Source organism: Oncorhynchus mykiss, chromosome 5 (assembly GCF_013265735.2).
Source record: "Oncorhynchus mykiss isolate Arlee chromosome 5, USDA_OmykA_1.1, whole genome shotgun sequence".
Lineage (NCBI taxonomy): Eukaryota > Metazoa > Chordata > Actinopteri > Salmoniformes > Salmonidae > Oncorhynchus > Oncorhynchus mykiss.
The window spans coordinates 98507527-98520600 of record NC_048569.1 but is presented as its reverse complement, the minus strand read 5'-3'; the positions used below and the strand labels follow the sequence as shown (position 1 = coordinate 98520600).

At 42.9% G+C, this 13074-nt stretch overlaps 1 protein-coding gene across 1 annotated transcript in view; it reads left to right on the top strand.

Annotated features, from left to right (window-relative positions):
* The window catches only part of LOC110523058 (gamma-aminobutyric acid receptor subunit gamma-3), a 257745-nt gene that overhangs the window by 225653 nt on the left and 19018 nt on the right, over nt 1-13074 (top strand). Inside the window, exons 5-6 of the mRNA XM_036978984.1 lie at nt 4367-4504; nt 6866-7018. Coding sequence (XP_036834879.1) covers nt 4367-4504; nt 6866-7018 — 291 coding nt within the window. The remainder of the gene's footprint in view (nt 1-4366; nt 4505-6865; nt 7019-13074) is intronic.

The window sequence follows — 13074 nt, the reverse complement described above, 5'->3', positions numbered from 1 at the left end:
TAGATGTTGGAAAATTGCTGCGGGTCTTGTTTCCACAAGAGCATTAGTGACGTCGGGAGCTGGTGTTGGCTTGGAACGCAGTCAGCATTCCAATTCATCCCAAATGTGGTCGATGGGGTTGAGGTCAGGTGCAGGCCAGTTAAGTTCTTCCACACATATATCGACAAACCATTTCTGTATGGACCTCAAATTGTGCACCAGGGCATTGTCGTGCTGAAACAGGATTGGGCCTTCCCCAAACTGTTGCCGCAAAGTAGGAAGCACAGAATCGTCTGGAATGTCATTGTTTGCTGAAGCGTTAAGATTTCCCCTTACTGGAACTAGTGGGCCCGAACCATGAAAACCAGCCGAAGACCATTATTCCTCCTCCGCCAAACTTTACAGTTGACACTATGCATTCGGGCAGGAAGTGGTCTCCTGGAATCTGCCAAACCCAGATTTGTCCATCGGACTACCAGATGGTAATGTGGGATTCATCACTTGCTTCCACTGAGTCCAATGACGACAAGCTCTACAGCGCTCCAGCCGATGCTTGGCATTTCGCATGGTGATCTTAGCCAGGTGTGCAGCTGCTCAGCCATGGAAACCCATTTCATGAAGTGCACGAAGAACAGTTCTTGTGCTGACGTTGCTTTCAGAGGCAGTTTGGAACTCAGTAGTGAGTTTTGCAACCCGAGGACAGACGATTTCGACGCACCAGCGTCAGCACTCGACGGTTCCGTTCTGTGAGCTTGTGTGTCTCCTGTACTCCCTGTTCACCCACGACTGCGTGGCCACGCACGCCTCCAACTCAATCATCAAGTTTGCGGACGACACAACAGTGGTAGGCTTGATTACCAACAACGACGAGATGGCCTACAGGGAGGAGGTGAGGGCCCTCGGAGTGTGGTGTCAGGAAAATAACCTCACACTCAACATCAACAAAACTAAGGAGATGATTGTGGACTTCAGGAAACAGCAGAGGGAACACCCCCCTATCCACATCGATGGAACAGTAGTGGAGAGGGTAGCAAGTTTTAAGTTCCTCGGCATACACATCACAGACAAACTGAATTGGTCCACTCACACAGACAGCATTGTGAAGAAGGCGCAGCAGCGTCTCTTCAACCTCAGGAGGCTGAAGAAATTCGGCTTGTCACCAAAAGCACTCACAAACTTCTACAGATGCACAATCGAGAGCATCCTGGCGGGCTGTATCACCGCCTGGTACGGCAACTGCTCCGCCCTCAACCGTAAGGCTCTCCAGAGGGTAGTGAGGTCTGCACAACGCATCACCGGGGGCAAACTACCTGCCCTCCAGGACACCTACACCACCCGATGTTACAGGAAGGCCATAAAGATCATCAAGGACATCAACCACCCGAGCCACTGCCTGTTCACCCCGCTATCATCCAGAAGGTCGAGGTCAGTACAGGTGCATCAAAGCTGGGACCGAGAGACTGAAAAACAGCTTCTATCTCAAGGCCATCAGACTGTTAAACAGCCACCACTAACATTGAGTGGCTGCTGCCAACACACTGACACAACTCCAGCCACTTTAATAATGGGAATTGATGGGAAATGATGTAAATATATCACTAGCCACTTTAAACAAGGCTACCTTATATAATGTTACTTACCCTACATTATTCATCTCATATGCATACGTATATACTGTACTCTATATCATCGTTAGCATTAACATCTGCTAACCATGTGTATGTGACAAATAAAATTTGGTCTGTATAGAGTCCGGTCCTGTACAAGACTGACACATTTCTATTGGGTTTTATTTACTGCAGTGTCTACTAATTGTCAAAAAGCACAGCTGCTTTCCCACTGTATATCGCTATAGAATTTCCACAAATGCCTTACTCTACGTCATTCCCAAACATTCTAGGAAAGTATGAAAACGTGAAAAATGACCATATCTAAGTGCTCGCTTCCCAGAAAATGTAAAAAAAATATATAATAATAATAATTTTATAGAAAAAATTGGCATATTCTTGCTGAGGGTGTATATAAACAGATTTTAAATAGATTTAATGTTGATAAAATGCTGTCAGTTCCACTTTAAATAGAACCATGAGGAAACCTGTAGGAAACGTTGTGCTGAAGGTCTGAACTTCACCAAGAAGAACGTTGCTTCTTAACGTTCTGCTGAAGGTCTGAACTTCACCAAGAAGAACGTTGCTTCTTAACGTTCTGCTGAAGGTCTGAACTTCACCAAGAAGAACGTTGCTTCTTAATGTTCTGCTGAAGGTCTGAACTTCACCAAGAAGAACGTTGCTTCTTAATGTTCTGCTGAAGGTCTGAACTTCACCAAGAAGAACGTTGCTTCTTAACGTTCTGCTGACGGTCTGAACTTCACCAAGAAGAACGTTGCTTCTTAATGTTCTGCTGAAGGTCTGAACTTCACCAAGAAGAACGTTGCTTCTTAATGTTCTGCTGAAGGTCTGAACTTCACCAAGAAGAACGTTGCTTCTTAATGTTCTGCTGAAGGTCTGAACTTCACCAAGAAGAACGTTGCTTCTTAACGTTCTGCTGAAGGTCTGAACTTCACCAAGAAGAACGTTGCTTCTTAATGTTCTTGGAACAATTTCAAAGCATCATTTTATAAAGAACCATGATGAAACCTGTAGGAAACATTATGCTAAAATATTGAAATTCCCCAAGAAGAACGTTGCTTCTTAACGTTCTCTGATCTATTTGAGAACATTCCTAGAACATTACCAAAATGTTAATGAAATGTTACCATGTTTGAACTTTTAGGAAACCTTCTGTTACAGTAATGAAATACCAAGAAAATAATATTATTTTGCCAAGTTCCTTAAATGTGCTGAGTGCGCTCCAAAGCCAATAAACTATCCTGCACCATTTCCAGAAAGTTGTGGCAAGGTTGTATGCAAAATAACTATACTCTCACCAAGATCTAATAAACATATGGTTCTCAGAACATTGTGTGCTAGCTGGGTAGCTACTGAAACAACCTCATGACATTACTGTCCAGGATCATTCCACTTCAAAAAGCACAGGAAAATATGATTTTGATACCCACCATCTCAGATTGTTCTGAAGTCGTTTCTGTAATTAATTAGCATTCCTGCAACATTATTTTGTTGAAAGAGAACTTATGCTAATTAATTGCACCCAAAGTTGCCATTTTAATTGATAGGATTCCGATAATATTCAATAAATATAGTATCCAAAATCCAATTTGGATCCAAATTTTTGCCTACCAATGAGTAAGACATGAGGAAACAGTCCTCTATATTTGTCAGGTAGTATGTAGCTGTGGCTTGGAGTATTGCTGCTCCATACTATGTAAGTTATTCCCTGTGAATCTGGTGTTTTTTTCTCCCCTATTCAGATAAATTATTTACCATAAAGTAGTGTGAAAGTACCCTATTTTGAACACTAGATGCCGCTGTTGCTGCTATACCGCCACACACTTATCCATTTTTCTGTACTTGTGTTTATTGTATAGATCACAACATTTATTTTTTGCAACATTGTGTAGAAAAACAATAGATTTGGCTCATTATGAAAATAAATTGTGGTCATCCTCACAATTCAAGCCTGTCCTCAATGAAAGCGATGATCAGATGGGAAGGCCATCCCTTAACACAAAGATGAATGGACTCCTGTATTGAACCAAACCTCTGCTTTCCTCCCCACTCTGTCTTCTTCATTCAGACTGTCTTTTCAATAGCTTGCTGTGCTCCAACCAAATACACTAATGTCACCCTGGGCCTATCAGTCTGTCTGTAGGAGCATCTAGCATCACTATGGTGATGCTGTGTTGTTGAATTTGAGATGTAAAACACATTTTCAGAAAGGGATACAATACATTATTAATATTATTATTAGGGTGGAGGGAGGGAGAGAGACAAGAGAGGGGGAGGTGGAGAAAGAGAGAGGGGGGGAGGTAGAGAAAGAGATAGGTGGGTAGGTGGAGAAAGAGAGAGGTGGAGAAAGAGAGAGAGGGGGAGAGACAAGAGAGGTGGAGGTGGAGAAAGAGAGAGGTGGAGAAAGAGAGAGAGGGGGCGAGACAAGAGAGATGGAGGTGGAGAAAGAGAGAGGTGGAGAAAGAGAGAGGTGGGGAGGTGGAGAAAGAGAGAGGGGGAGGTGGAGAAAGAGAGTTGAATAGAGAGGTCTCAATGCTGTCTGATTCCAGAAGGGTAGTCACACCTCATTAATCTGCTCTGTGTCATTCCAGATGGGTAGTCACACCTCATTATCCTGCTCTGTGTCATTCCAGAAGGGTAGTCACACCTCATTAATCTGCTCTGTGTCATTTCAGATGTGTAGTCACACCTCATTAACCTGCTCTGTGTCATTCCAGATGGGTAGTCACACCTCATTAACCTGCTCTGTGTAATTCCAGATGGCTACCCGAGAGATGAAATGATCTACAAGTGGAGGAAGAACTCCGTGGAGACATCCGACCAGAGGTCCTGGAGACTCTATCAGTTTGACTTCATGGGACTACGCAACACCTCACACATAGTCAAGACAACAGCAGGTAAGGTTGTTTACCATTAGTGTTATATTTGGTAATAATTTATTTTAATGAATGTGTTCTGAGTCATGAATAAAGATGTTAACTGATACCCTGTCTCCTGTTGGTCACTATCTCTCTATCCCTCTAAACTGACATCTCTTGCAGAGTTCACCCTTAGCAATTTGTAAGAGTAAGAGGCCCAGCCAGAGCCCGGACTTAAACTTGATCGAACATCTCTGGAGAGACCTGAAAATAGCTGTGCAGCAATGCTCCCCATCAAACCAGACAGAGCTTGAGAGGATCTGCAGAGAAGAATGGGAGGAACTCCCCAAATCCACAGACTGTTGTCCTCCCCGTTCGGTAGCAACTTCTCCAACACCCGATTTAATCCATTTTACTTTTCTCCGCATTGAGGAACAATCTCCTTTTGACTCCAAAATTCCATTGAACTTTCATAGACTCTTCAGCAGACAGAGACTGCAAGAAACCCTTAAATTATTGTGAAGATAACTCTTCACGAGCTCTGGTCCTTGCATAATTGTGCAACCACAGTTTTTTTGTGCTTTCAAGACAAAAGGGAACTCAATGAATACATAAAAACGAGTTCAAATCGTGACATCAGTGATCTTCAGGTTGGAAAGTCTGAGCTTTTAGATAGATGCAGAGTTTCAGACTTTTGAATTCAGAGTTGGATGACCATTCAAAAGGATTTTTCCAGTCAGAGTGTGTTTGTTTCACCCAAGTTCTTAGTTGTCTTGAACGCACTGAAGTCTGAAGTCAGAGATTTACGAGTTCCCAGTTGTTTTGAACACAGCATTTCTGTTGCACGTTAGCTCCCTACATCGTCACTACAAGCGCTACTTCATTACATTTTTGTTTTTCCCTCCAACTCAGACCACTCCCATATTCTTGCTAGAGAAATTGTTCTTTGCTAAGATGCAAAAAATGCCATTTTACCATTTTAATTTAGAACAATAAAGTAACTTGTTACATGGAAATGATTTGATATTGAGAAACAAAATGGCTGCATTGGATCTTTGAATAGATTTGTTGGTTCTACTACTGTCATGGTTTCAGTCCATGTTGGTTCTACTACTGTCATGGTTTCAGTCCATGTTGGTTCTACTACTGTCATGGTTTCAGTCCATGTTGGTTCTACTACTGTCATGGTTTCAGTCCATGTTGGATCTACTACTGTCATGGTTTCAGTCCATGTTGGTTCTACTACTGTCATGGTTTCAGTCCATGTTGGTTCTACTACTGTCATGGTTTCAGTCCATGTTAGATCTACTACTGTCATGGTTTCAGTCCATGTTGGTTCTACTACTGTCATGGTTTCAGTCCATGTTGGATCTACTACTGTCATGGTTTCAGTCCATGTTGGTTCTACTACTGTCATGGTTTCAGTCCATGTTGGATCTACTACTGTCATGGTTTCAGTCCATGTTGGTTCTACTACTGTCATGGTTTCAGTCCATGTTGGTTCTACTACTGTCATGGTTTCAGTCCATGTTGGATCTACTACTGTCATGGTTTCAGTCCATGTTGGTTCTACTACTGTCATGGTTTCAGTCCATGTTGGTTCTACTACTGTCATGGTTTCAGTCCATGTTAGATCTACTACTGTCATGGTTTCAGTCCATGTTGGTTCTACTACTGTCATGGTTTCAGTCCATGTTGGTTCTACTACTGTCATGGTTTCAGTCCGTGTTGGTTCTACTACTGTCATGGTTTCAGTCCGTGTTGGTTCTACTACTGTCATGGTTTCAGTCCATGTTGGATCTACTACTGTCATGGTTTCAGTCCATGTTGGTTCTACTACTGTCATGGTTTCAGTCCATGTTGGTTCTACTACTGTCATGGTTTCAGTCCATGTTAGATCTACTACTGTCATGGTTTCAGTCCATGTTGGTTCTACTACTGTCATGGTTTCAGTCCGTGTTGGAACTAATAGTAATAGGGTCCAAGCCATTCAGTACATGTTGTCATCTCCTCTCCCCAGGTTATAGGGTCCAAGCCATTCAGTCCATGTTCTTCTCCTCTCCCCAGGTTATAGGGTCCAAGCCATTCAGTCCATGTTCTTCTCTTCTCCCCAGGTTATAGGGTTCAAGCCATTCAGTCCATGTTCTTCTCTTCTCCCCAGGTTATAGGGTTCAAGCCATTCAGTCCACGTTGTCAACTCCTCTCCCCAGGTGATAGGGTCCAAGCCATTCAGTCCATGTTCTTCTCCTCTCCCCATGTGATAGGGTCCAAGCCATTCAGTCCATGTTCTTCTCTTCTCCCCAGGTTATAGGGTCCAAGCCATTCAGTCCATGTTGTCGTCTCCTCTCCCTAGGTTATAGGGTCCAAGCCATTCAGTCCATGTTCTCCTCTTCTCCCCAGGTGATTACATAGTGATGACAGTGTTCTTTGACCTGAGCAGAAGGATGGGCTACTTCACCATCCAGACCTACATCCCATGTATCCTCACCGTGGTGCTCTCCTGGGTCTCCTTCTGGATCAAGAAAGACGCCACACCAGCCAGAACAGCTCTAGGTAGGCGAACCTCACCGAGGGGTTTTACCTACTTTTACTAGGTTATACTTCTAGATCCTTAGCCTGGGTACCAGTCTGTTTATGCCACCATGCCACTCCTTGTCATGACAAACATTTGAGGAGTGGCATGAGTCTCTAGGTCTTACAATGCATTATGATGCCTGCAGGCTTTACTGAAGTAGTGTTGCCCTTAAAAAATAACTAGTACATGTACAACTGTGAAATACTGAAGGATTTAATTCTTTGGCATTTCAGTAATTTTTGTATTTTTTTCCTGAAAGGATTACACATCTAGGATTTACCTTTATAATCTTTATATCATGATTCAGTGAATTCAGATATGCTTGGAAGTCAGCGAAATACTTGAGTATATCGAAAGCTGTTTATGCTTTGATTGACCCCAGCCTACATGAAAATATTGGTAGGGCAAAGTCGATCGACAATATCTCTAACGCATCAAACCCAGCACAGTACTGGCCTTACATTAAATGCAATATTAACTCATCAAGTTTTGAGCCACACACAAACATTCTAACATTTGGGTTATGATCAGTTTATGGCTACTTCACATATCTTAAACTCTTATTGCACAGAAGACCACGGTAGTGGGACATACTTTATAGAGTAGACTAACTAGGAAGACCACGGTAGTGGAGCATACTTTATAGAGTAGGCTAGCTAGGAAGACCACGGTAGTGGGGCATACTTGATAGAGTAGACTAACTAGGAAGACCACGGTGATTGGGAGTCTCATATTGTCCCAGCGTTGCCTGGGTTTGGACGGTGTAGGCCGTTATTGGGAGTCTCATATTGTCCCAGCGTTGTCTGGGTTTGGCCGGTGTAGGCCGCTATTGGGAGTCTCATAATGTCCCAGCGTTGTCTGGGTTTGGCCGGTGTAGGCAGTGATTGGGAGTCTCATATTGTCCCAGCGTTGTCTGGGTTTGGCCGGTGTAGGCCATGATTGGGAGTCTCATATTGTCCCAGCGTTGTCCGGGTTTGGCCGGTGTAGGCCGTGATTGGGAGTCTCATATTGTCCCAGCATTGTCCAGGTTTGGCCGGTGTAGGCCGTGATTGGGAGTCTAATATTGTCCCAGCGTTGTCCGCTTTTGGCCGGTGTAGGCCGTGATTGGGAGTCTCATATTGTCCCAGCGTTGTCCGGGTTTGGCCGGTGTAGGCCGTGATTGAGAGTCTCATATTGTCCCAGGGTTGTCCGGGTTTGGCCGGTGTAGGCCGTGATTGGGAGTCTCGTATTGTCCCAGTGTTGTCCGGGTTTGGCCGGTGTAGGCCGTGATTGGGAGTCTCATATTGTCCCAGCGTTGTCCGGGTTTGGCCGGTGTAGGCCGTGATTGAGAGTCTCATATTGTCCCAGGGTTGTCCGGGTTTGGCCGGTGTAGGCCGTGATTGGGAGTCTCATATTGTCCCAGCGTTGTCCGGGTTTGGCCGGTGTAGGCCGTGATTGTAATTAAGAATTAGTTCTTAACTGACAGGTCTACATAAATAAAGGTTAAATAAAAGTTACATATAAATACATTTACAGAGTAGATTAGCTACTGTAGGTAGACCACGGTAGTCTAACGTATTTTTATGAAGTAAACTAGCTAGTAATCGATCTTCCATGTTGCGACACTGAGTGTGTCTGCTTGCCTGTTACAAACGGGCCCAGTTAACAATAAGCAAAATATATAATGCTAATTGATCCCTGGCTTCATCTATTGCATAGCTCCAGTTCCATCAGATATACAGTGGGGCAAAAAAGTATTTAGTCAGCCACCAATTGTGCAAGTTCTTCCTCTTAAAAAGATGAGAGAGGCCTGTAATTTTCATCATAGGTACACTTCAACTATGACAGACAAAATGAGAAAAAAAATCCAGAAAATCACATTGTAGGATTTTTTATGAATTTATTTGCAAATGATGGTGTAGTTATACCTAACACTTCCTCTACATGTGCTTCCAAGGGTATTACAGTCAACAATAACACATGTAGTCTACAGGTTATTTAAAAATGTATATATTTCACCTTTATTTAACCAGCTAGGCTAGTTGAGAACAAGTTCTCATTTACAACTGTGACCTGGCCAAGATAAAGCAAAGCAGTTCGACACAACAACAACACAGAGTTACACATGGAATAAACAAAGATACAGTCAATAATACAGTAGAAAAAAATCTATATACAGTGCGTGCAAATGAGGTAGGATAAGGGAGGTAAAGGCAATAAATAGGCCATAGTGGCAAAAGAATTACAATATACCAATTTAGCTAGTCTACCTCAAAACAGATGTTAGCTACTGTTAGCTACTGCTAGCTATTGTTAGCTACTGTTAGCTACTGCTAGCTACTGTTAGCTACTGCTAGCTACTGTTAGCTGCTGTTAGCTACTGTTAGTTACTGTTAGCTACTGTTAGCTACTGCTAGCTACTGCTAGCTACTGTTAGCTACTGCTAGCTACTGTTAGTTACTGTTAGCTACTGTTAGCTACTGCTAGCTACTGCTAGCTACTGCTAGCTACTGTTAGCTACTGTTAGCTATTGTTAGCTACTGTTAGCCACTGCTCCATGATCCACTGGACTTTAATCTTCTTTTCCATCTTGCTTTATTTTAAGGGATGGACATGTTTTAAAGTTTAGGTGGCTAATGAACACCAAGGAGACTTATCTTAACATTTACCACATTTCCTACGTTTGAAAATGATTTGCTAGGGGATAGCTAAGCTAGTCGACATATTTCAGCTAGCTAAGCTACCTAGCTTGACGAAGTGGTAACAGTGCGTGGTACCTTGCTATCACATCAGTCCTATGACAGTTACCGGGCATAAGATGTTGATTTATCTGTGGCCAATGGTCAACTAGCCTTCTTGGGAGAGGGCGCTTCTACTGTAAATCAATGGAGCACTAAAGATTGGCTTTTGCTGGCTAGCTCTCTCAGCAGGTACTGCTGTGACATAGTGTCCCCATGAATGACAGCACCCTGAGCCAATCACGCACAATCAGAGAAGATCAATGACACCCTCGCTCTAATTTCTCTGTCTGCCCCTCCACCACAGATAGCACTGAGCGAAGGCTTGAACAGCTGCATTAGGAAGCTGCTTTACTCTACAAAAATGTAGCTAAACAACACTGCAATGGGAAACGACCACATATTTTTATTACATCAAGCTATTTTTGTATTAAATTTGATTATTTGCTTACTGATATATATTGTTGGGATATGAAATAACAGAATAGCATGCAAAAACTCCTCAATATTGGTGTTGCTCCGCCCACTGCATTAGGTGTTCATGTTTATAACTTCCTCTGATTTTCTCTTTATCTGTTTGTCCTTGCTGTCTGTTTGTCCTTGCTGTCTGTTTGTTCTTGCTGTCTGTTTGTTACTGAGCTGTGTTGATGTATAGGTCAGTCTCTCAGCTTGCAGCCATGTTGCTTCTCTTCTTTCATAATGCTTTCTTACCTTTTCTTTCCTTTAACTGCCTCCTCTCCATTAGTTCATGTGCAGTCCTGTGGAACGTTCTGGTTACTGCCTCCTCTCCATTAGTTCATGTGCAGTCCTGTAGAACGTTCTGGTTACTGCCTCCTCTCCATTAGTTCATGTGCAGTCCTGTGGAACGTTCTGGTTACTGCCTCCTCTCCATTAGTTAATGTGCAGTCCTGTAGAACGTTCTGGTTACTGCCTCCTCTCCATTAGTTAATGTGCAGTCCTGTGGAACGTTCTGGTTACTGCCTCCTCTCCATTAGTTCATGTGCAGTCCTGTGGAACGTTCTGGTTACTGCGTACTCTCCATTAGTTAATGTGCAGTCCTGTAGAACGTTCTGGTTACTGCCTCCTCTCCATTAGTTAATGTGCAGTCCTGTAGAACGTTCTGGTTACTGCCTCCTCTCCATTAGTTCATGTGCAGTCCTGTGGAACGTTATGGTTACTGCCTCCTCTCCATTAGTTCATGTGCAGTCCTGTAGAACGTTCTGGTTACTGCCTCCTCTCCATTAGTTCATGTGCAGTCCTGTAGAACGTTCTGGTTACTGCCTCCTCTCCATTAGTTCATGTGCAGTCCTGTGGAACGTTCTGGTTACTGCCTCCTCTCCATTAGTTAATATGCAGTCCTGTGGAACGTTCTGGTTACTGCCTCCTCTCCATTAGTTAATGTGCAGTCCTGTGGAACGTTCTGGTTACTGCCTCCTCTCCATTAGTTCATGTGCAGTCCTGTAGAACGTTCTGGTTACTGCCTCCTCTCCATTAGTTAATATGCAGTCCTGAGGAACATTATAGTGAAGGTAAAGTAGTACACACGTTGTACAAGATCTTCAGTTTCTTGGCAATTTCTCTCATGGAAAAGCCTTAATTTCTCAGAACAAGAATAGACTAATGAGTTTCAGAAGAAAGTTCTTTGTTTCTGGCCATTTTGAGCCTGTAATCGAACCCACAAATGCTGATGCTCCAGACACTCTAAAGTCTAAAGAAGGCCAGTTTTCAGCTGTGTTAACATAATTGCAAAATGATCAATTAGCCTTTTAAAATGATAAACTTGGATTAACTAACACAACGTGCCATTGGAACACAGGAGTGATGGTTGCTGACAATGGGCCTCTGTAGATATTACATTTTAAAAAATCTGCCGTTTCTAACTACAATGGTCATTTACAACATTAACAAGGTCTACACTGTATTTCTGATCAATTTGATGTTATTTTAGTGGACCAAAGATTTGCTTTTCTTTCAAAAACAAGGACATTTTTAAGTGTCCCCAAACTTTTGAACGCTAGTGTATATCAACGAATTGGCGAGGGCACTAGAACAGTCTGCAGCACCCGGCCTCACCCTACTAGAATCTGAAGTCAAATGTCTACTGTTTGTTGATGATCAGGTGCTTCTGTCACCAACCAAGGACGGCCGACAGCAGCACCTAGATATTCTGCACAGATTCTGTCAGACCTGGGCCCCGACAGTAAATCTCAGTAAGACAAAAATAATAGTTTTCCTAAAATTATCCAGTTGCCAGGACCACAAAAACAAATTCTATCTACACACCGTTGCCCTAGAGCACACAAAACTATGAATACCACAGCCAAAACATCAGCGCCAGAGGTAACTTCCACAGAGCTGTGAACGATCTGAAAGACAAGGCAAGAAGTGCCTTCTATGCCATCACTACGAACATAAAATTCGACATACCAATGAGGATCTGGCAAAAAATACTTGAATCGGTTGTATAACTCAATACCCTTTATGGTTGTGAGGTCTGGGGTCCGCTCACCAACCAAGAATTCACAAAATGGGACAAACACCAAAATTGAGACTCTGCATGCAGAATTCTGCAAAAATATCCTCAGTTTACAATGTAAAACACCAAATAATGCACGCAGAGCAGAATTAGGCAACCACCTAAAAGGAAGTGATTCCCAAACCTTCCATAACAAAGCCATCACCTACAGAGAGATGAACCTGGAGAAGAGTCCCCTAAGCAAGCTGGTCCTGGAGCTCTGTTCACAAACACAAACAGACCCCAACAGAGCCCCAGGACAGCAGCACAATTAGACCCAACCAAATCATGAGAAAACAATTGTAAAGAATTTTCCTAAATAACAGAGCAAACTAAAATGCTATTTCGCCCTAAACAGAGAGTACACAGTGACCCAATATTAAGGAACGCTTTGACTACAGACTCAGCTTTGACTGTATATACAGACTCCGTGATCATAGCCTTGCTATTGAAAGATGCCGCCATAGGCAGACATGGCTCTCAAGAGAAGACAGGCTATGTGCACACTGCCCACAAAATGAGGTGGAAACTGATCTGCACTTCCTAACCTCCTGCCCAATGTATGACCATATTAGAGATATATATTTCCCCCAGATTATACAGATCCACAAATAATTCTAAAACAAACCTGATTTTGATAAACTCCCATGACTACTGGGTGAAATACCACAGTGTGCCATCACAGCAGCAATATTTGTGACCTGTTGCCACAAGAAAAGGTCAACCGGTGAATAACAAACACCATTATAAATACAACCCATATTTATGTTTATTTATTTTCCCTTTTGTACTTTAACTATTT